General features: G+C 49.1%; 1 protein-coding gene across 1 annotated transcript in view; it reads right to left on the reverse strand.

The window, feature by feature from the left end:
* The window catches only part of GPA33 (glycoprotein A33), a 28984-nt gene that overhangs the window by 1509 nt on the left and 11893 nt on the right, over positions 1–15582 (reverse strand). Inside the window, exons 3-6 of the mRNA XM_014517585.2 lie at positions 9983–10190; positions 9071–9229; positions 4959–5072; positions 1709–1832 (exon numbers count right to left, since the gene is read on the reverse strand). Coding sequence (XP_014373071.1) covers positions 1709–1832; positions 4959–5072; positions 9071–9229; positions 9983–10190 — 605 coding nt within the window. The remainder of the gene's footprint in view (positions 1–1708; positions 1833–4958; positions 5073–9070; positions 9230–9982; positions 10191–15582) is intronic.

The raw sequence follows: 15582 nt of genomic DNA on the forward strand, positions 1-15582 counted from the left end.
CCACAGCAGGGGGGGGGCCCGCAGCTGCTGTTGCCTTGCACAGAGCCAGCATGGGGCCCAGGCTGGCAGTGGGGGTGGGTTACAAGCTGGTGCTGAGCGGGGGTGGGGGGGGAAGCGGCCCCTTGCCTGCCCCGCGCCCCAAACTGCAGCCCGCCTGGGGATGGCTGTGCCTGCTCAGGACAGCCCCATGGAGCTGTGAGCGGCTGGCGGGCGGGGGGCGCGGGGAAGGGGCCACTTCCCTCCATGCAGGGAAGGAGCCCGGGTAAAAGCAAAAGCTGTGTGTGGGGAATAGCGGCCCCTCCCCGCCCCGTGGCTGGGGCTCCCTGCTGCAGGCGCTCACAGCCAGCACGCACAGGGCTGTCCTGAGCAGGCACAGGCAGCCCCATTAAGGCTACAAGTGGCTGCTGTATGGGGTGTCAGCCACGGGGCAGGTGAGGGGCTGCTTTTCCCCGCACTCAGCTTTTCCCCGGGCCACTTTTCCCCAGACTCCTCCCCTGCCCTTCTCCGCACCCCCACCCCTTACCTGAGGTTCCGGCACAGGGCAGGTATGTGGTCCCAGGCCAGAAGCCCCTGCTGGGGCTTCCAGCTGGGGGGGTGGGGCCAGGCAGGCCCTGCTGTTGTGGGAACCCACTGGGGCTTCCCCTGGGTCCTACTGCCCCTGGTTCCTGTACTTTTTTACAGGAACCAAGGGCAGATAAATATTAATTTTCTCAATTTTTTTAGGGGCCCCATGGGCTAGATAAAATGGCCTCGCAGGCCAAATCTGGCCCATAGGCCCTATTTTGCCCACCCTTGCCCTAAGGGCTTCACCATGGCTATAGCACCTCCTGTTGGGGCTTGAGTAGCTGTGAGCACTCTACTTCCGTTTCCTGTAAGTCCTTCTTGAAGAGCTGCAGATTGCATGCAGTCTGCCCACACCACTCTCTACAGCAGGGGTGGACAATTATTTTGGCCAGAGGGCCGCTTAACGACTCTTGGTGAGCTGTTGAGGGTCACAAGGGTAGCCCTGCCCCTTGACAAGTGCGCATTTCTGACAGAGGGTATGGGTCCATTGTCCTGCTTTAAGTACCTGTGAAGTATTCAAAATACAATGTGCTAAGTCCCACTTCCCCTGATTCTGTGTACGTCTGTAAGCGTGAAGTTACAAGTCACACTTAGACCGTAATAAATCTGCATCAGGCCAGTAATAATTGTCTTTTGGAGGGGCCCTGTGGGCCAAATAGAATGGCCTGGCAGGACGTATTGTGCCCATCCCTGCTCTACAGTGACAGCAGCCATTGGGAGCCCATTTCTGATATGTGAGTCTATCATGTCCTACCTGCCCTGGTAAACAGGCCAAGCAAGCAGAGCAACTGTAGAGGCTGGGAAAAAAGATTTAGTGATCTTGACTTCAGGAATTCATAGGGCTTCCTTCTTGACTGGTTTTTTGTACTCTCTACCAAAAACTGGAAAGGGAGCTGGTGAGAGCACAACTGAGTTGGTAATAGTGGGAATATCCCAAATGAGATCTGAAAAGGACAAGCTATAGAGGCAAAAACTGCACAGTGCTTTTTAAGATTTTTTGTGTTACTCTCACATCGAGTAAAACCTGTGTACTCTTCTCTCATTTTTTATATTCTTTCTCTCCCTGAGATACTGTATGTCAATGGTAGAGAGAAAAGATGACTGTGCTTGGGTATCCTACCCACTTTTGGTCAGAGGCACTTACGTCATCTCATAGTCCTTGTCCTTTTTGCTCCGGCAGCAACAGCAGTAGGCCAGAATGCCAATGACAATGATTGCAGCAACAACACCACCAATGATTCCTGCATAAAGGGCAAAGTTCATGGATGCTAAAAGAAAAAAAACAAGCAGAGTTGCAAAAGGTGGCTGAAATGATCCTATGTGCATTGAGGATGGTTTGAAATTGGGTTACAGACCTGCTAGCTACAAAATGTTTAGTGAAATACCTTCACTACAACTTGCTTTGGCTCTACATGAAACAGATAGCTGGGACAAAAAAGGCCAGATTGCCCCTGACTGAGGAAGAGAAAGCTGTTATGAACATTGTCAGTATCCCTAAAAAGGAAGGAATTTTTGTTGCAGTGTTCCCTTTCGTTCCTGGTCTGGTAAATCATAGGTCCGTGGGACAAGCCCTATGATTGAATTGTGTCTGTAACCCCGAGCAACTGTAAGGCAAGATGGGGAAGGCTACAGAACAGGTTGTTCCAGCACCTTGCCTAATTCACTTCTCCAAGGTGGGTCAGAGCTTCCAGCTCCAGAGCCCAAGGGGCTGCTATGTTGATATAAGGTATCAATTAGAGTGGCTGCAAAGCCCCATGTCTCAGGTTTTAGCCCTGGAAAGCAGGGGGGCCCAGAAGTATCCTGGAATCCAAGGCTACTGAGAGACTGAACAGAGGTGGAGAAAAGAGGAAGCTGGCAAGGCTTCCAGCCCTACTTTCCTATGATCCTGTGACTTTTGTAATCCCCTGTAGAAGGGGGTAAGGTCCTCTTCTTTGGATCTGGAGTGTATTTTAACAAACTACTTCCTGTTCTTGCAGTGAAAGGATATTGGCATGCCCGCATCCCCCTGCTTTATCTCTGACCAGCTAGGATGTTTTGAATGTTTGGTACATTATAACTACTAGTTGTGCATTGTACCTATTAGTTGTGCATGAGGCAGCAGGGGAGATTATGCTTTGGGGCAACCAACACAGGTTCATTAGAGGCAGGTCCTGTCAGACCAACCTGGTGGCCTTCTATGACCAAGTCACAAAATCCTTAGATGCAAGTGTAGCAGTGGACGTAGTCTTTCTGGACTTCAGGAAGGCCTTCGACACTGTCTCTCACCCCATTCTCATTAAAAAACTAGGGGACTGTGGCATTGACACCGACACAGGCAACCCATCTGACAATTGGCTGGAGGGCCGCACCCAGACAGTGGTGGTGGACGGGTCATTTTTGACCTGGAGGGATGTGGGCAGTGGGGTTCCCCAGGGCTCGGGCCTTCGGCCCACAATGTTCAACATCTTCATCAGCAACTTGGACAAGGGGGTAAAAAGCACCCTGTTCAAATTCACAGATGACACTAAGATGTGGGGAGAAGTGGGCACACCTGAATGAAGGAATAGGCTGCAATCAGACCTAGACAGGTTACAGGGGGGAGTGGATGAGAACAGGATGGGGTTCAACACTGACAAGTGCAAGGTGCTGCACCTGGGGAGGAAGAACCAGCAGCAGACCTACACGTTGGGGAGCTCCCTTCTTGTCAGTGCAGAGGCAGAAAAGGATCTTGGAGTCATTATTGATGCCAAAATGAGCATGGGCCGACAGTGCGGGGAAGCGGTCAGGAAGGCCAACCTTGTCATGCATCCACAGATGCATCACGAGCAGGTCCAAGGAGGTGATCCTCCTGCTCTATGTGACATTGGTCAGGCTGTGCTTGGAGTACTGCGTCCAGTTCTGGGCGCTGCACTTCAGGAGGGATGTGGACAACATGGAGAGGGTCCAGAGGAGGGCCACCTGCAGGTGCAGGGGCCAGCAGGGCAGGCCCTACGAGGAGAGGCTACGGGACCTGAACCTGTTCAGCCTCCACAAGAGAAGGCTGAGAGGGGATCTAGTGGCCATTTACAAACTAGGCAGAGGGGACCAGCAGGCATTGGGAGAGTCCCTCTTCCCCTGAGCACTCCCAGAAGTGACCAGAAATAACGGTCACAAGCTGTCAGAAGTTAGATTTAGGCTAGATATCAGGAGGCACTACTTCACTGTCAGGGTGGCTAGGATCTGGAACCAACTTCCAAGAGAAGTGGTGCTGGGTCCTACCCTAGAGGTCTTTAAAAGGAGGCTGGATGAACACCTTGCTGGGGTCATTTGACCCCAGTACTCTTTCCTGCCATGTCAGCAGGTCAGACTTGATGATCTGCTCAGGTCCCTTCTGACCCTACCAACTATGAAACTAGGTAGCTCCCAAGGTTTTTAAAAATAGGCCAGACAAACACTTGTGCAGGATGGGTTTGATAGGGATGATCCTGCCTTGAACAAGGGATTGGACTAGATCAGGGGTGTTCAACCTCTGGCCTGCAAGTGAGATCTGGCCTTCAGCTGCAATCCAGCCTGCAGAGCCATGCCATCCCCGCAGGGGTCCCCAAGGGTCCAAAAATTGGGCAGCAGGGGAGCAGTGGCAGCAATTGTTACCCCCTAGCTGCCAAATTTCCAGCCCCACAGGGAGCTCTGTGGCCACATAGCATGCTGGATTAGCACATGGACATGGCCCAGTAGTCAGCTAGAGGCAGTGCGGGGCCCAATTCTGCAACATGAAACCAAGAAGAGGCAATGCAGGACCCCAAGCAGGTGGCATGAAGCTCCAGGGAAGTGGGGTGGGTGGCAATGAGTTGGGAGCAGGGGGGCAAAGCCCTAGGGAGGCAGGATGGAGCCAAGGGAGGGGATGCAGAATTCCAAGGAGGCAGCGCAGGTGGTATAGAGCCAAGGGATGGGACTTAGATCCCCAGGGAGGCAGCACAGAGCTAAGGGAGGTGGCATAGAACTGAGGGAGGCAGTACAGAGCTCCATGGAGGCAGGATGTGCCCAATTCAGTGACAAGGGGATGAAGGAGGCAATGCAGGGCCTCATCCAGCAGCACAGGCCCCAACCCTGGTGCATGGGGTCTGATCTGGCCCATGGATGGGACCTGCACCACACATCCAGCCCACTTCACATTAACGTAGAACTCGTCTAGATGATCTCCCTTATAGCCCTACTTTTCTATGATTTGATGATTATTATAGACAGCGCTAAACATGAGGGCTTCAATCAAAGCAGTGGAATTTTTGCGGAGCTCTGAGACAGGGTAGTTCCTTGAGGGGGTGGATTTTACATTTTTACTTGTCCCTCTAGTGGTACCTTTTTAGTCCCCTGCTTGCCTTGTAGCCTGAACATGCTTTCCAATACCACAAAAAGTTACCGGTAGCCAGGACTCTTACGTGGCATAATGCTGACAGTCATGTTGCAGAACTGGTGTCCAACACTGTTTGTGGAAGTACAGATGTAAAAACCAGAGGTTTCTGCAGAGACGTTCTTTAAAGTTATCAGCTGTCCTGTTGCAAAACAGAAACCCAGAAAAAAAAGTGGAGGGGATTAAATCATAGAAGGGAACAGGAGGAAGGAACCCTTTCTTTCTCAGCTGCAAGTTCAAATCGAGTTTGGGTGGGAGTAATGAAAAGCTGTTACAAGTAATGACTTGTTTTTGTGGCTCACAGGTGTTTAGTTTGGCAGCTTCCAGACAGTTCCTAATGAAACTGGATAATTAGAGATGTGCCCCTTGGTCACCAGAAGTAGGTGGCATTCAGATTTTTCTTTTTAGCAATGAAACTGTGGGTAGGGCTAAGACTGTGAATGTTTAGCAGGGGTTGGTCTTTTCCACTTTTCTCTGCCTGTGGCCTCGTGCTGTGGCAAAAATATGGCACTGTCAACAGTTTTGGCAGCTGACACCATCAGGAAGAATGACCATCAAGCAAATTCATGCTTTTAGTATAATGAGGTTTCTTCATCCAGCAGCTTCTTGGATTTCATGTTGGAATTATCTACCACAAAGGGAATACTGGGAGAACTTTCCTGGCTAGGTAGGTCAGGTAAAGGCCATTTTGGCTATGTAAATAATCTAAGAGAGAAACCTATTTACCAGGGAGTGCAAGAAAGCCACACGTTCCCCTCCCCTCCCCTCACCCACCCCACCTTCCACATAGTGGAGCTCGGTTACAAAAGTAAGTATTAACTTACACCAATATAAACCTCACTTTAGTCTAGCTAGAGAGGTGATTAGCTGTGTTAGTTTGAAGTCAGGCAGAAGGAAGGGCAGGGTGGCACCTTAGGGCACGGGCAGGCAATTATTTCGAGTGGAGGGCCACTCACTGAGCTTTGGCAAACTGTTGAGGGCTGCATGGGTAGTCCTGCCCCTTGACAGGTGCCCCCACCTCCTGGTTAGCATCTTGTGACTGGAAGTCCCACCCCCTAACCCCTGACCTTAGCCACCAGAAGTCCCTCCCTTTGCCCCCAGATGTACTCCTTTCAGCAAGGGGTTTTGCTAATCTCCAAGCCAGAAAAATACCAAATTATCTTCAAAAAATCAAACATCTAAAACATTCATTAATTTGATTTCAAGAAATATTTTTGTCCTGATTTATGTGTTTGTGTAGTGCACAGAGGTGATTACACAACAGCTTAAAATGAAGTCTTACTCTTGTATATTATGGGGGATGGGTATAGGTTTGTGGCGAGCTGTGGGTATGTGGAGTGTGGGGGAGGGGTGGATAGGCATAGGGTGAGGAAACTGTGTGTGGATAAGTGGGGTGTGGGAGAGTATGGGGTTTGTGGGGGGCAATGTGTGCGGAGGGGTCTGCAAAGGGAGGGGGTGCATGTGTATGGTGGGGTGTGCATGTGGGACTCGCCCTACACACACACACACTGTCCCTCGCTATACCCCCCCTCCCCTCCATACTGGTATAGGCCCCATGCTCCCAAGCCCCGGCGATGCAGCTGGGAGCTATGTGGTGCTAGAGCAGTGCGGGGGCAGGAAGGCAGGGAAATAGCTGGGAGTGGGGTGAGGCTGGGCTGCCTGCATCCTGCTGACAGCACCCCCTGTTTCCTACTGCCCCTGGCTCTTGTTGTCTTTGACAGGCAGCCAGGAGAAGATAAATATTTTCTAAATTTTTAGGGGCCCCACAGGCCATATTTTGCCCACCCCTGCCTTAAGGTGTAAACAGACGGAGCATTTCTGACAGTGGGTATGGGTCCCTTGTCCTGCTTTAAGTACTTGTGAAGTATTCAAAATAAAATGTGCTAAGTCCCACTCCCCCCCCAATTCTGTGTACATCTGCAAGGGTGAAGTTACAAGTTACACTTAGACCATACTAAATCTGCAGCATGTTAAGTGGTGTTAAAGTTAGAACTCGCTGTGAGCAGTCTCACATTAAGGTTAATGTCGTTTCTTGATTGCATAGTTCTGACTTGTCACTGGAAGGCTGGTGAGCAGGGGTGTAGCTAAAAGTCAGGATACCTAGGCTCTGGGCAGGAGAAGGAACAGAGTGTGGTGCATCCTGGGATGCTGGAGGACTGCATATTGCTTGTTTCATCTCCATGAAGCAGGTAGAAGTTACCCTAACACAAGCTAGGTGGCACAGGCCAGAGTTAACCCTCTTCTGAAGTGGTGCAACTTGGAGGGGGCGCTTCGCGCAAGTTAACAAGCTTTCACATACAGACACTTGTGTTTTAGGTGCCTTTAGTAATAGAACTTCACCCTGTGCTAATTGCAGCTTATTTAGTTTAGCAGCTGACAAAGTGGGCTGCACCAACAGAAGCTCATGCCTCTCTGAACCAGCCTCTAAGGTGCCATCTGCCCTACCTTCTGCCTTTATTCAAGCTGTTTCCACCCCAGATGGCATAGCCACCTTGAAATGATTCACAGATTAAAAAAAAAAAAAAAAAAAAAAAAAATCCATCTCCCCATTGTTTAAAGGAGCTGTGGTGAGTCCTAATGTCTTAACTGACACCTCCACATCTCTCTCACACGTGGAGTGCTGTCTCCATAATGGGATGTTACCCCTGCATTTGACAGATATTGCCACCTTTATTTTTAGCCCTCTGCCCTGATTTCAGCTATTTGGCCACTGTTGCCCATATCTCTGCTGCCAGCTAGTGGCCAGATGGCATAAAAGGCTGCGAGACCAAATTAATGTCAGACCTTCACATTTTTGATGCATTGAACCTTTTTCTCAGTACACCTGGACTGCTGCTTCCTTTGACAGGATGATATTTCCAGCTTTGAAAGTCACAATGTGGGTTGCAACTCTCAAAACAAACAGAGTAGCTAGCCTATGAGCCGAGCTGAAAAGACCTACACCAGACCAGAAAGATGGGAAGTGTCCCACCAGCACCAGAATCGGTGGGATGGATCCCAAGGGAAGTCCAAATGCACACCGTAGTGATATTGTGTGCCTTTTGCTGCCAGACCCAATAGAGGGCACCCTTCTGCACCTCTAAGAGACAACACTTCCCCTGTCCTGGGGGGGGGGGGGAAAAAAAAAAAAAAACAACAAACAAAGGTGGACTGGACCAAATGCCTACTCCTGGGGAGGAAGAGTGCAAGGCAGAAGCCCTGAGTGGTTTGTTCTCTTTAGAAAATGAATCATGTTCATGGTTTTTGATGCAGCAACACCACCTAGTGACTAGTCAAGTGAACTGGATGTATATGTTCTATGTGGATTTCCTCCTTGGCATCAATTTAAACAAATGTTGTGTAGTGAGGATTAATGCCCTGCCCAGTCTGGATCAAATTTATCTCATCTGCACACCCAGTGCCATAAGAATAGATCTGAACATGCACATGCTTAGTATTTCTGGAGGTGAACAGAGAAGAAACCAATGGGAGCATCTGGTAATAAATCTAAAGGGCCTCTTTTATGTCACTACCTCCTATTCATTGCTTGCACTTCAGAGGCTGCAACATTATCATTTCCTTTTGAGAAAATCGTCCTTGCTTCTAATTCTTAAGAAAGCAGTTCTTCTTTCCCAGGCAGTACTTAATATATTTACTTATCATTTGTATCTTAATGCTAGGTGCAATGGCCCTAGACTTAAAAGGCTTCTGAATATTCACCATTTTCCTCATGCTACCCTCCATCAGCCTGAACATGGAGTATTACTTATAGAGGAAAAAGTAGTAAATTTCTGGCCAGTTCGCTCTTTGACCTCACAGATGGTAGTTTTATTAAGGAAACAGTCAGTTGTGTTGGGTTATAATACAGAAAATAAGTGACCAAAACCCACTTGTTATTTCACACAGCCCCCAAGTCAGCAAGATCTGTGACTTCTGACAGGTTCTGACATGGGTTACACTGAGTTAGATGGGAGAGGCTTATTCTGCCATTGCTACTGTAGCTGGCCAGTGCATCACAGGAAGGCAACTTCTAAAAGTCCTCATTTTTAACAGGACCATCTACAAAGCCCTAGGTGAACTAGCAATCCCAAGAGTTTCAAATCCCCATGTTCATGGAGCATGCCATGGCCTGAAAGAAAAGGCTTTTTGTGCCTCCTATACCTTGTGTTGCCTGCAGTGGCCGGGGCTGGTTCTGCACATTGAAACTCTGCCAGGTATACACGGGTTTTGGAGAACCTTCACGAGAGTTGCAGGTCAGGTTGACTGTGTGTCCATACTGTGGTGTCCCCTGGATCGCACAGTCTGGTTTGGAGGGTTCCACTAGAAAAGAAAAAAAAAAAAAGGTACAGGGACCTGAGCAAATGCAGTGCTGTACACTAATATGCATGTAAGCTGCTGAGCCCTTTTCCTTTCTGACCTGTCCCTTGCACCGGCGTGTTTTTTCCTGAACAAGTGCTGGCCCTAATCATACAATCCTCTGAAAGCTGGAATTGCTGCTTTTTTTTTTTTTCCTCTTCTGTTTCTCTTTCTTCTTTGTGCTCTGTTACCATTTGCCTTTCCCTCCAAGAACATGCTCCCCAGTTCAGGAATGAATGTTCATGTGGGGTGGATGTATTTGGTAGCCATATTGGTCTGAGACAAGAAAAATAAATGTAGAAGTCTAGAACTCTTGGTTCAGAGATGATACCTTTTATTAGACCAGCTAAGAAATTGCAATTTCTTTAAGATAATTTTTTTTGCAATGTCTTAGTTGGTCTTAAAAAAGGTATCATCTCAGAACCAAGAGTTCTAGAGTTTTGTATTTCTAACATATGAGGTGGTATACACTCCCTCTCCAGTCAACACATGTTAACTCTCTCCTTGGTTCACTGCTACTTAATTCTATATGTTCCTCTCCAAATAAAAAGGTACATGGAATTCTTGTTCCTTTTTTACCCTGTGGTATTGGATCAGTACCAGCTCAAAGGATGGTCTACTGAGTCACCAACACCAAGTCTCACTTGCTGCTTAGTACTATCAGTTGTTACACTGGGTCATTGGTTCAGTGCTAGTTCAAGGAGTACAACACCTTACCAAGGACAAAAAGAGCCACATACGCCGGTTCGACGGTCTCCATACGCAGGTGAACACCACATGCATAAGTTCCATTGTCTTCCATAGTCACCTCTGTGAGGGTGATGCTGAAGTCACCTTCGTCTGGTTTCCCAGAGAAATAAATACGGTCCTTGTAGCTTGCGCCATATCGTATAAAGCCATCAAAATACCTAATGACAACTTCATGCTGTAAGAGAGAAAGAAGAAGAAATCAAATGTCAGTCAGAGTAAGGACCCTGGACTTCAGAAAAGCAGACTGACTCATTCAGGGAAACTCATGGGCATGATCCCCTGGGAAGCCAAATTGAGGGGAAGAGGAGTCCAGGAGAGCTGGCTGTACTTTAAGGAAGCCTTACTGAGAGTGCAGGGAGAAACCATTCCAATGCACAGGAAAGCTACCAAGTATGGTAGAAAAACAGATTGGCTTAGCAGGGAACTGTTCAGTAAACTTACTCACAAAAAGGCAGCTTATAAGGAGTGGAAACTTGAAGAAATAACTGGGGAAGAATATAAGAATATTGCTTGGGCATGCAAGGATGAAGTCAGGAAGGCCAAAGCACAACTGGAGTTGCAGCTAAGCAAGGGATGTGAAGGGTAATGAGAAGGGTTTCTACAAATATGTTGGTAGCAAGAGGAAGATCAGGGAAAGTGTAAGTCCCTTACTGAACGGGAGAAACAACCTAGTGACAGAGGATGCAGAAAAGGCTGAAGGGCTTACTGCCTTTTTTGCCTCCATCTCACAGACAAGGTCAGCTCCCAAACTGCTGCACCAGACAGCACAGTTTGGGGAGGAAACGAGCAACCTTCAGTGGTGAAAGAACAGGCTAGGGACGACTTAGAAAAGCTGAATGTGTACAGGTCCATGGGGCCAGATGGGATGCACCTAAGGGTGCTGAGGGAGTTGGCTGATATGATTGCAGAGCCATTGGCCATCATCTTTGAAAACTCATGGCAATCAGGAGAGGTCCCAGACGATGGGAAGAGGGCAAACATAGTGCCCATATTTAAGAAAGGGAAAAAGGAAGATCCAGGGAACTATAGACCAGTAAGCCCTGCCTCAATCCCTGGAAAAAATCATGGAGCAGATCCTCAAGGAATCCATTTCTAAGCACTTGGAGGAGAAGAGGGTGATTAGAAACAGTCAGCATGGATTCACCAAGGGCAAATCATGCCTGACCATCCTGATTGCCTTCTATGACAAGGTGACTTGCTAAAGTCAAGGTACATCCACTGGTGTCTCCCTGCATCCACAGAGCAACGCTTTTGATACAATCTCCCACAACGTTCTTGCAGGCCAGCTAAGGAAGTATGGGCTGGATGAATGGACTGTAAGGTGGATAGAAAAACTGGCTGGAGCATTGAGAGAAAGTAGTAATCAATGGCTTAATGTCTAGTTTGCAGCCAGTATCAAGGGGAGTCACCCAGGGATCAGTACTGGAATGTCTTCATCAGTGACCTGGAAGATGACAGAGTGCACCCTCAGCAAGTTTGCAGATGATACAAAACGAGGAGGAGAAGTAGATACACTGGAGGGTAGGGCTAGGATTCAGTGACCTAGACAAATTGGAGATTGGGCCAAAAGAAATCTCATGAGGTTCAACAAGGACAAGTGCAAAGTTCTGCACTTAGGATGGAACAGTCCCATGCACCAGTACAGGCTGGGGGGTGACTGGCTGGGCAGCAGCTCTGCAGAAAAGGGCCTGGGAGTCACAGTGGACAACAAGCTGGATATGAGCCAGCAGTGTGCCCTTGTTGCAAAGAAGGCTAATGGCATACTGGGCTGCATTGGTAGATGTGATGCCAGTAGGTCCAGGGAAGTGATTATTCCCCTCTACTCAGCACTGGTGAGAACACATCTGGAGTACTGGGTTCAGTTTTGGGCCCCCCACTATAAAAAGGATGTGGAGCTAAGCTATTCTTAGTGGTGGCATAATGACAGAACAAGGAGCAATGGTCTCAAGTTGCTCAAGCAGCAAGGGAACTTTAAGTTAGATATTAGCAAGAATTATCACTAGAAGGGTAGTAAAACCCTGGAACAGATTACCCAGAAAAGTGGTGGAAGCTCCAACTTTGGGAGTTTTCAGAACCTGGCTAGACATAACTTTGGCTGGGATAATCTAATTGGGGATTGGTCCTGCTTTGAGCAGGGGGTTGGACTAGATGACCTCCTTAGGTCCCTTCCAACCCTAGCTTTCTATGATTCTTACCTTTTGCTATGTACATACAGAGGACACTGGAAAAGAAGAGGGAAGCCAGTCTGAGAGGGAAAGGAGTCCTGGAGAGTTTGTGGTATTTTAAAGAAACCTTACTGAGGGCATAGGAACAATCTGTCCTGATGTGCAGGAAGACTAGGAAATAGAAGCAGGATGTGATGCACCCAAGGGCACTGAAAAAGTTGGCTGATGTGATTGCAGAGCTACCAGCCATTATCTTTGCAAACTTGTAGCAAACAGGAGAGGTCCCAGATGATTGAAAAAGGGCAAATACAGTGTCCATCTTTAAGAAGGGGAAGAAGAAGGATCCAGCAAACCACAGACCAGTCAGCCTCATCTCAATCCCTGGAAAAATCATGGAGTAGATCCTCAAGGAATTCATTTCTAAGCACTTGGAGAGGAAGTAGATGATCAGGAACAGTCAGCAAGGATTCACCAAGGGCAAGTCATGCCTGACCAAACTGATTGCCTTCTATGATGAGATGACTGCCCCTGTGGATGAGGGGCAAGCAGCGGATATGATATACCTTATTTTTAGCAAGGCTTTTGATATAGTCTCCCACAGCATTCTCATGAGCAAGCTAAGGAAGTCTGGGTTAGATAAATGGACTGTAAGGCAGATAGAAAACTGACTGGGTCATCAGACTCAGAGGATAGTAATCAATGGTTCAGTATCTAGTTGGCAGCTGGTATCAAGTGGAGTGCCCAGGAGTTGGTCTTGGGGCCAGTTTTGTTCAATATTTTCATCAACTATCTGGAAGATGGGGCAGAGTGCACCCTCAGCAAGTTTGTGGCTAGAGTGGAGCTAGGTGGAGTGGTAGGTATGCTGGAGGGTGGGACTAGGATTCAGAGAGACTCAGAGAAATTGGAGGATTAGACCAAAAGGAATCTCATGAAGTTCAATAAGGACAAGTGCAAAGTCCTGAATTTAGGACTGAACAATCCCATGCACCAGTACAGGCTGGGGACTGATTGGCAAAGTAGCAGCTTTGCAGAAAAGGACTTGAGGGTTACAGTGGACAATAAGCTGAATATGAGTGAATAGTGTGACCTCAGGAAGAAGGCTAACAGCATACTGAGCTGCATTAGCAGAAGCATTGTCAGCAGATTGAGGGAAGTGATTATTCCCCTCTACACTGCACTGGTGAGGCCACATCTGGAGTACTGTGTCCAGTTTTGGGACCCCTGCTACAGAAAGAATGCAGACAAATTAGAGATCAGCGGATGGCAATGAAAATGGTTAGGAGGCTGGGGAACAGGATTTATGAGAGGCTGAGGGAACTGGGATTATGTAGTCTGGAGAAAAGCAAACTGCGTGGAGCTGGGGCAGGGGTAGGGACCAGGGCGAATAGGTCCCCGGGGCCAGAGCGGGTTGTGGGATGGAGCTGCAGGCAGCTTGTCCAGGGGCGTAGGTTGCTCCCACACTCTGTGCACCCCGAGGGAGGCATGCAGGGCACATGCCTCCTGGATTTGTGTGCAGGATGAAGGTGGGCTGCTGCTGCAGACTTGGACTTTGCACCCTGCTGCCTTTGCCAAAGGGGTGCTGCACCGCGTCCCTTCCCCGCCGGGTAGCAGGAGGCACAGCATGGAATTATGCAGCTCCTGGAGCAATGGCAGAGCGGTGCAGAGCCCAGTGCACAGCAGCAACCCACCTCAACCCCCCACAAATCCAGGGGACATGTGTCCCCTATGCCTCCCCCGGGAGTAGACACAGCAGTGGGAGCACCTCCCCCCTGCACCCCTGAACAAACCACCTGCAGTTCCATCCTACGATCTGCTGCGGTCCCAGGGCCCATGCCTCTGCCTCACCCTTGGCCCTACTCCACTCCCTCCCACACCATGAGGGCCTCGATCTGCCCCCCCCCCCAACCCTTTCCCTCCCATATACTTACTTGCTGGGGGGGGGGGGTGTGTGTGTGTGTGTCTTCCTGCCCCAAACTCCCAAGCCACAGCCCCTCTAGCTCTGCTGCTCCTCCTCCCTCCTGACCCACATCCTGCCAGGGTATGCAGGAACCCCTCTCTCTGGGCTCCAAACCCCACACACACAGCCCCAACACCTTCACAAATTCCCCCTCACACACACCCCACACACACCCCCCCAACCATACAAAGTGCCTGCATCATTTTGCATAACTGAGTTTTTCTGCTCATAATTTTGCATTTTTAGCTGTGCAATTAAAATAGCAATTAATTGCAACTATTTTTTTTTATTGCCCAACTAATTGTAATCAATTTTTTTTAATCTTTTGACAGCCCTAATGTAAAGTTTTACACCCATGAAACAAGTGAGTGTCTGGGGCCAGTCAAATTGTTGGCCTGCCTACTTGTCATACAGCTAATCTCCTGCCATGCTGTGATGGTACTGATTGGAAGATGATACTCACACAGGAGACTGCCAATATACTTGCCCTGATGGCAAGAGCCTCTATACATGGCTCCATCCTTCCCTATACTGTGTCCCATGCCTTGCAGATGGCATCCATGGCCTAACACCTGGCCTATAACTTGTTTAGGCAAACACCAGGCCACTCAATCCATCGTGGCTCTCAACCCCTCCCTGTTCCTCGGGAATCGCCCGGCTCAGGACCCTTTTGGTCCCCTCATGACCCTACACTGGGGCCTCATCCCCTGCCCAACACTGAACTTCACTGTCCCCTTATCCCTTGGCCTAGAGGCTTCACAACCAGCTCCCCATAGGTGCAGGGCCCCACCCCTCTGGAGTCTCACACCCAGCTCCCTTAATGCAACTCAGGACTCACAGTGAGCCTGAAAGCTGCCTCAGGTCCCTTCCTGACCTGGGACCTACCTCAGGACTCACTGTGAGCCTAGGCTCCTGCTATGACTTTAGGGTGTGCTCCCCTAGCCTTTCCCCTCCACAGGTAACCCACAAAGCAGTGGGGGCTGAGGCTTTTTCTCAGCACCCTATACTCTCCATTCCCTAGGGAGGTACAGGTATGGCATTTCCTGAGGACTGCCCTGCCACAGGCAGTCCCACCACAGCATCCTCCCCAGCAGGGTGTAGTTTTAGGCTATACCCCAGGATCAGGAGCTTCCACTTTCCCCATAGCTCCTTCCCTGTACCTGCAAGATGGCATAAGCAACAGCTCCAGTCAGGTGGTGTTCTTCTCCTGGCTGCTTACAGCAGAGTGCTGGCTTTGCTGCTCAGAATCCTGTTCTTATAGGGAACAGCTGGGCCTGACTGGGAGTGCAGCCACCTGCAGACTGCTTTGCTGTCTGCTCACATCCTGTGAGTAACAGAGCACAACTTGTGCTCCGTTACAACCCATCACTGCAATATCTGAGCATCTCACAATGGTTAGTGTATTTATGCTTACAGTAACATAGTATCCCTTTACACATACAGGG

This window comes from Alligator sinensis, unplaced genomic scaffold (genome assembly GCF_000455745.1).
Source record: "Alligator sinensis unplaced genomic scaffold, ASM45574v1 scaffold19_1, whole genome shotgun sequence".
NCBI lineage: Eukaryota > Metazoa > Chordata > Crocodylia > Alligatoridae > Alligator > Alligator sinensis.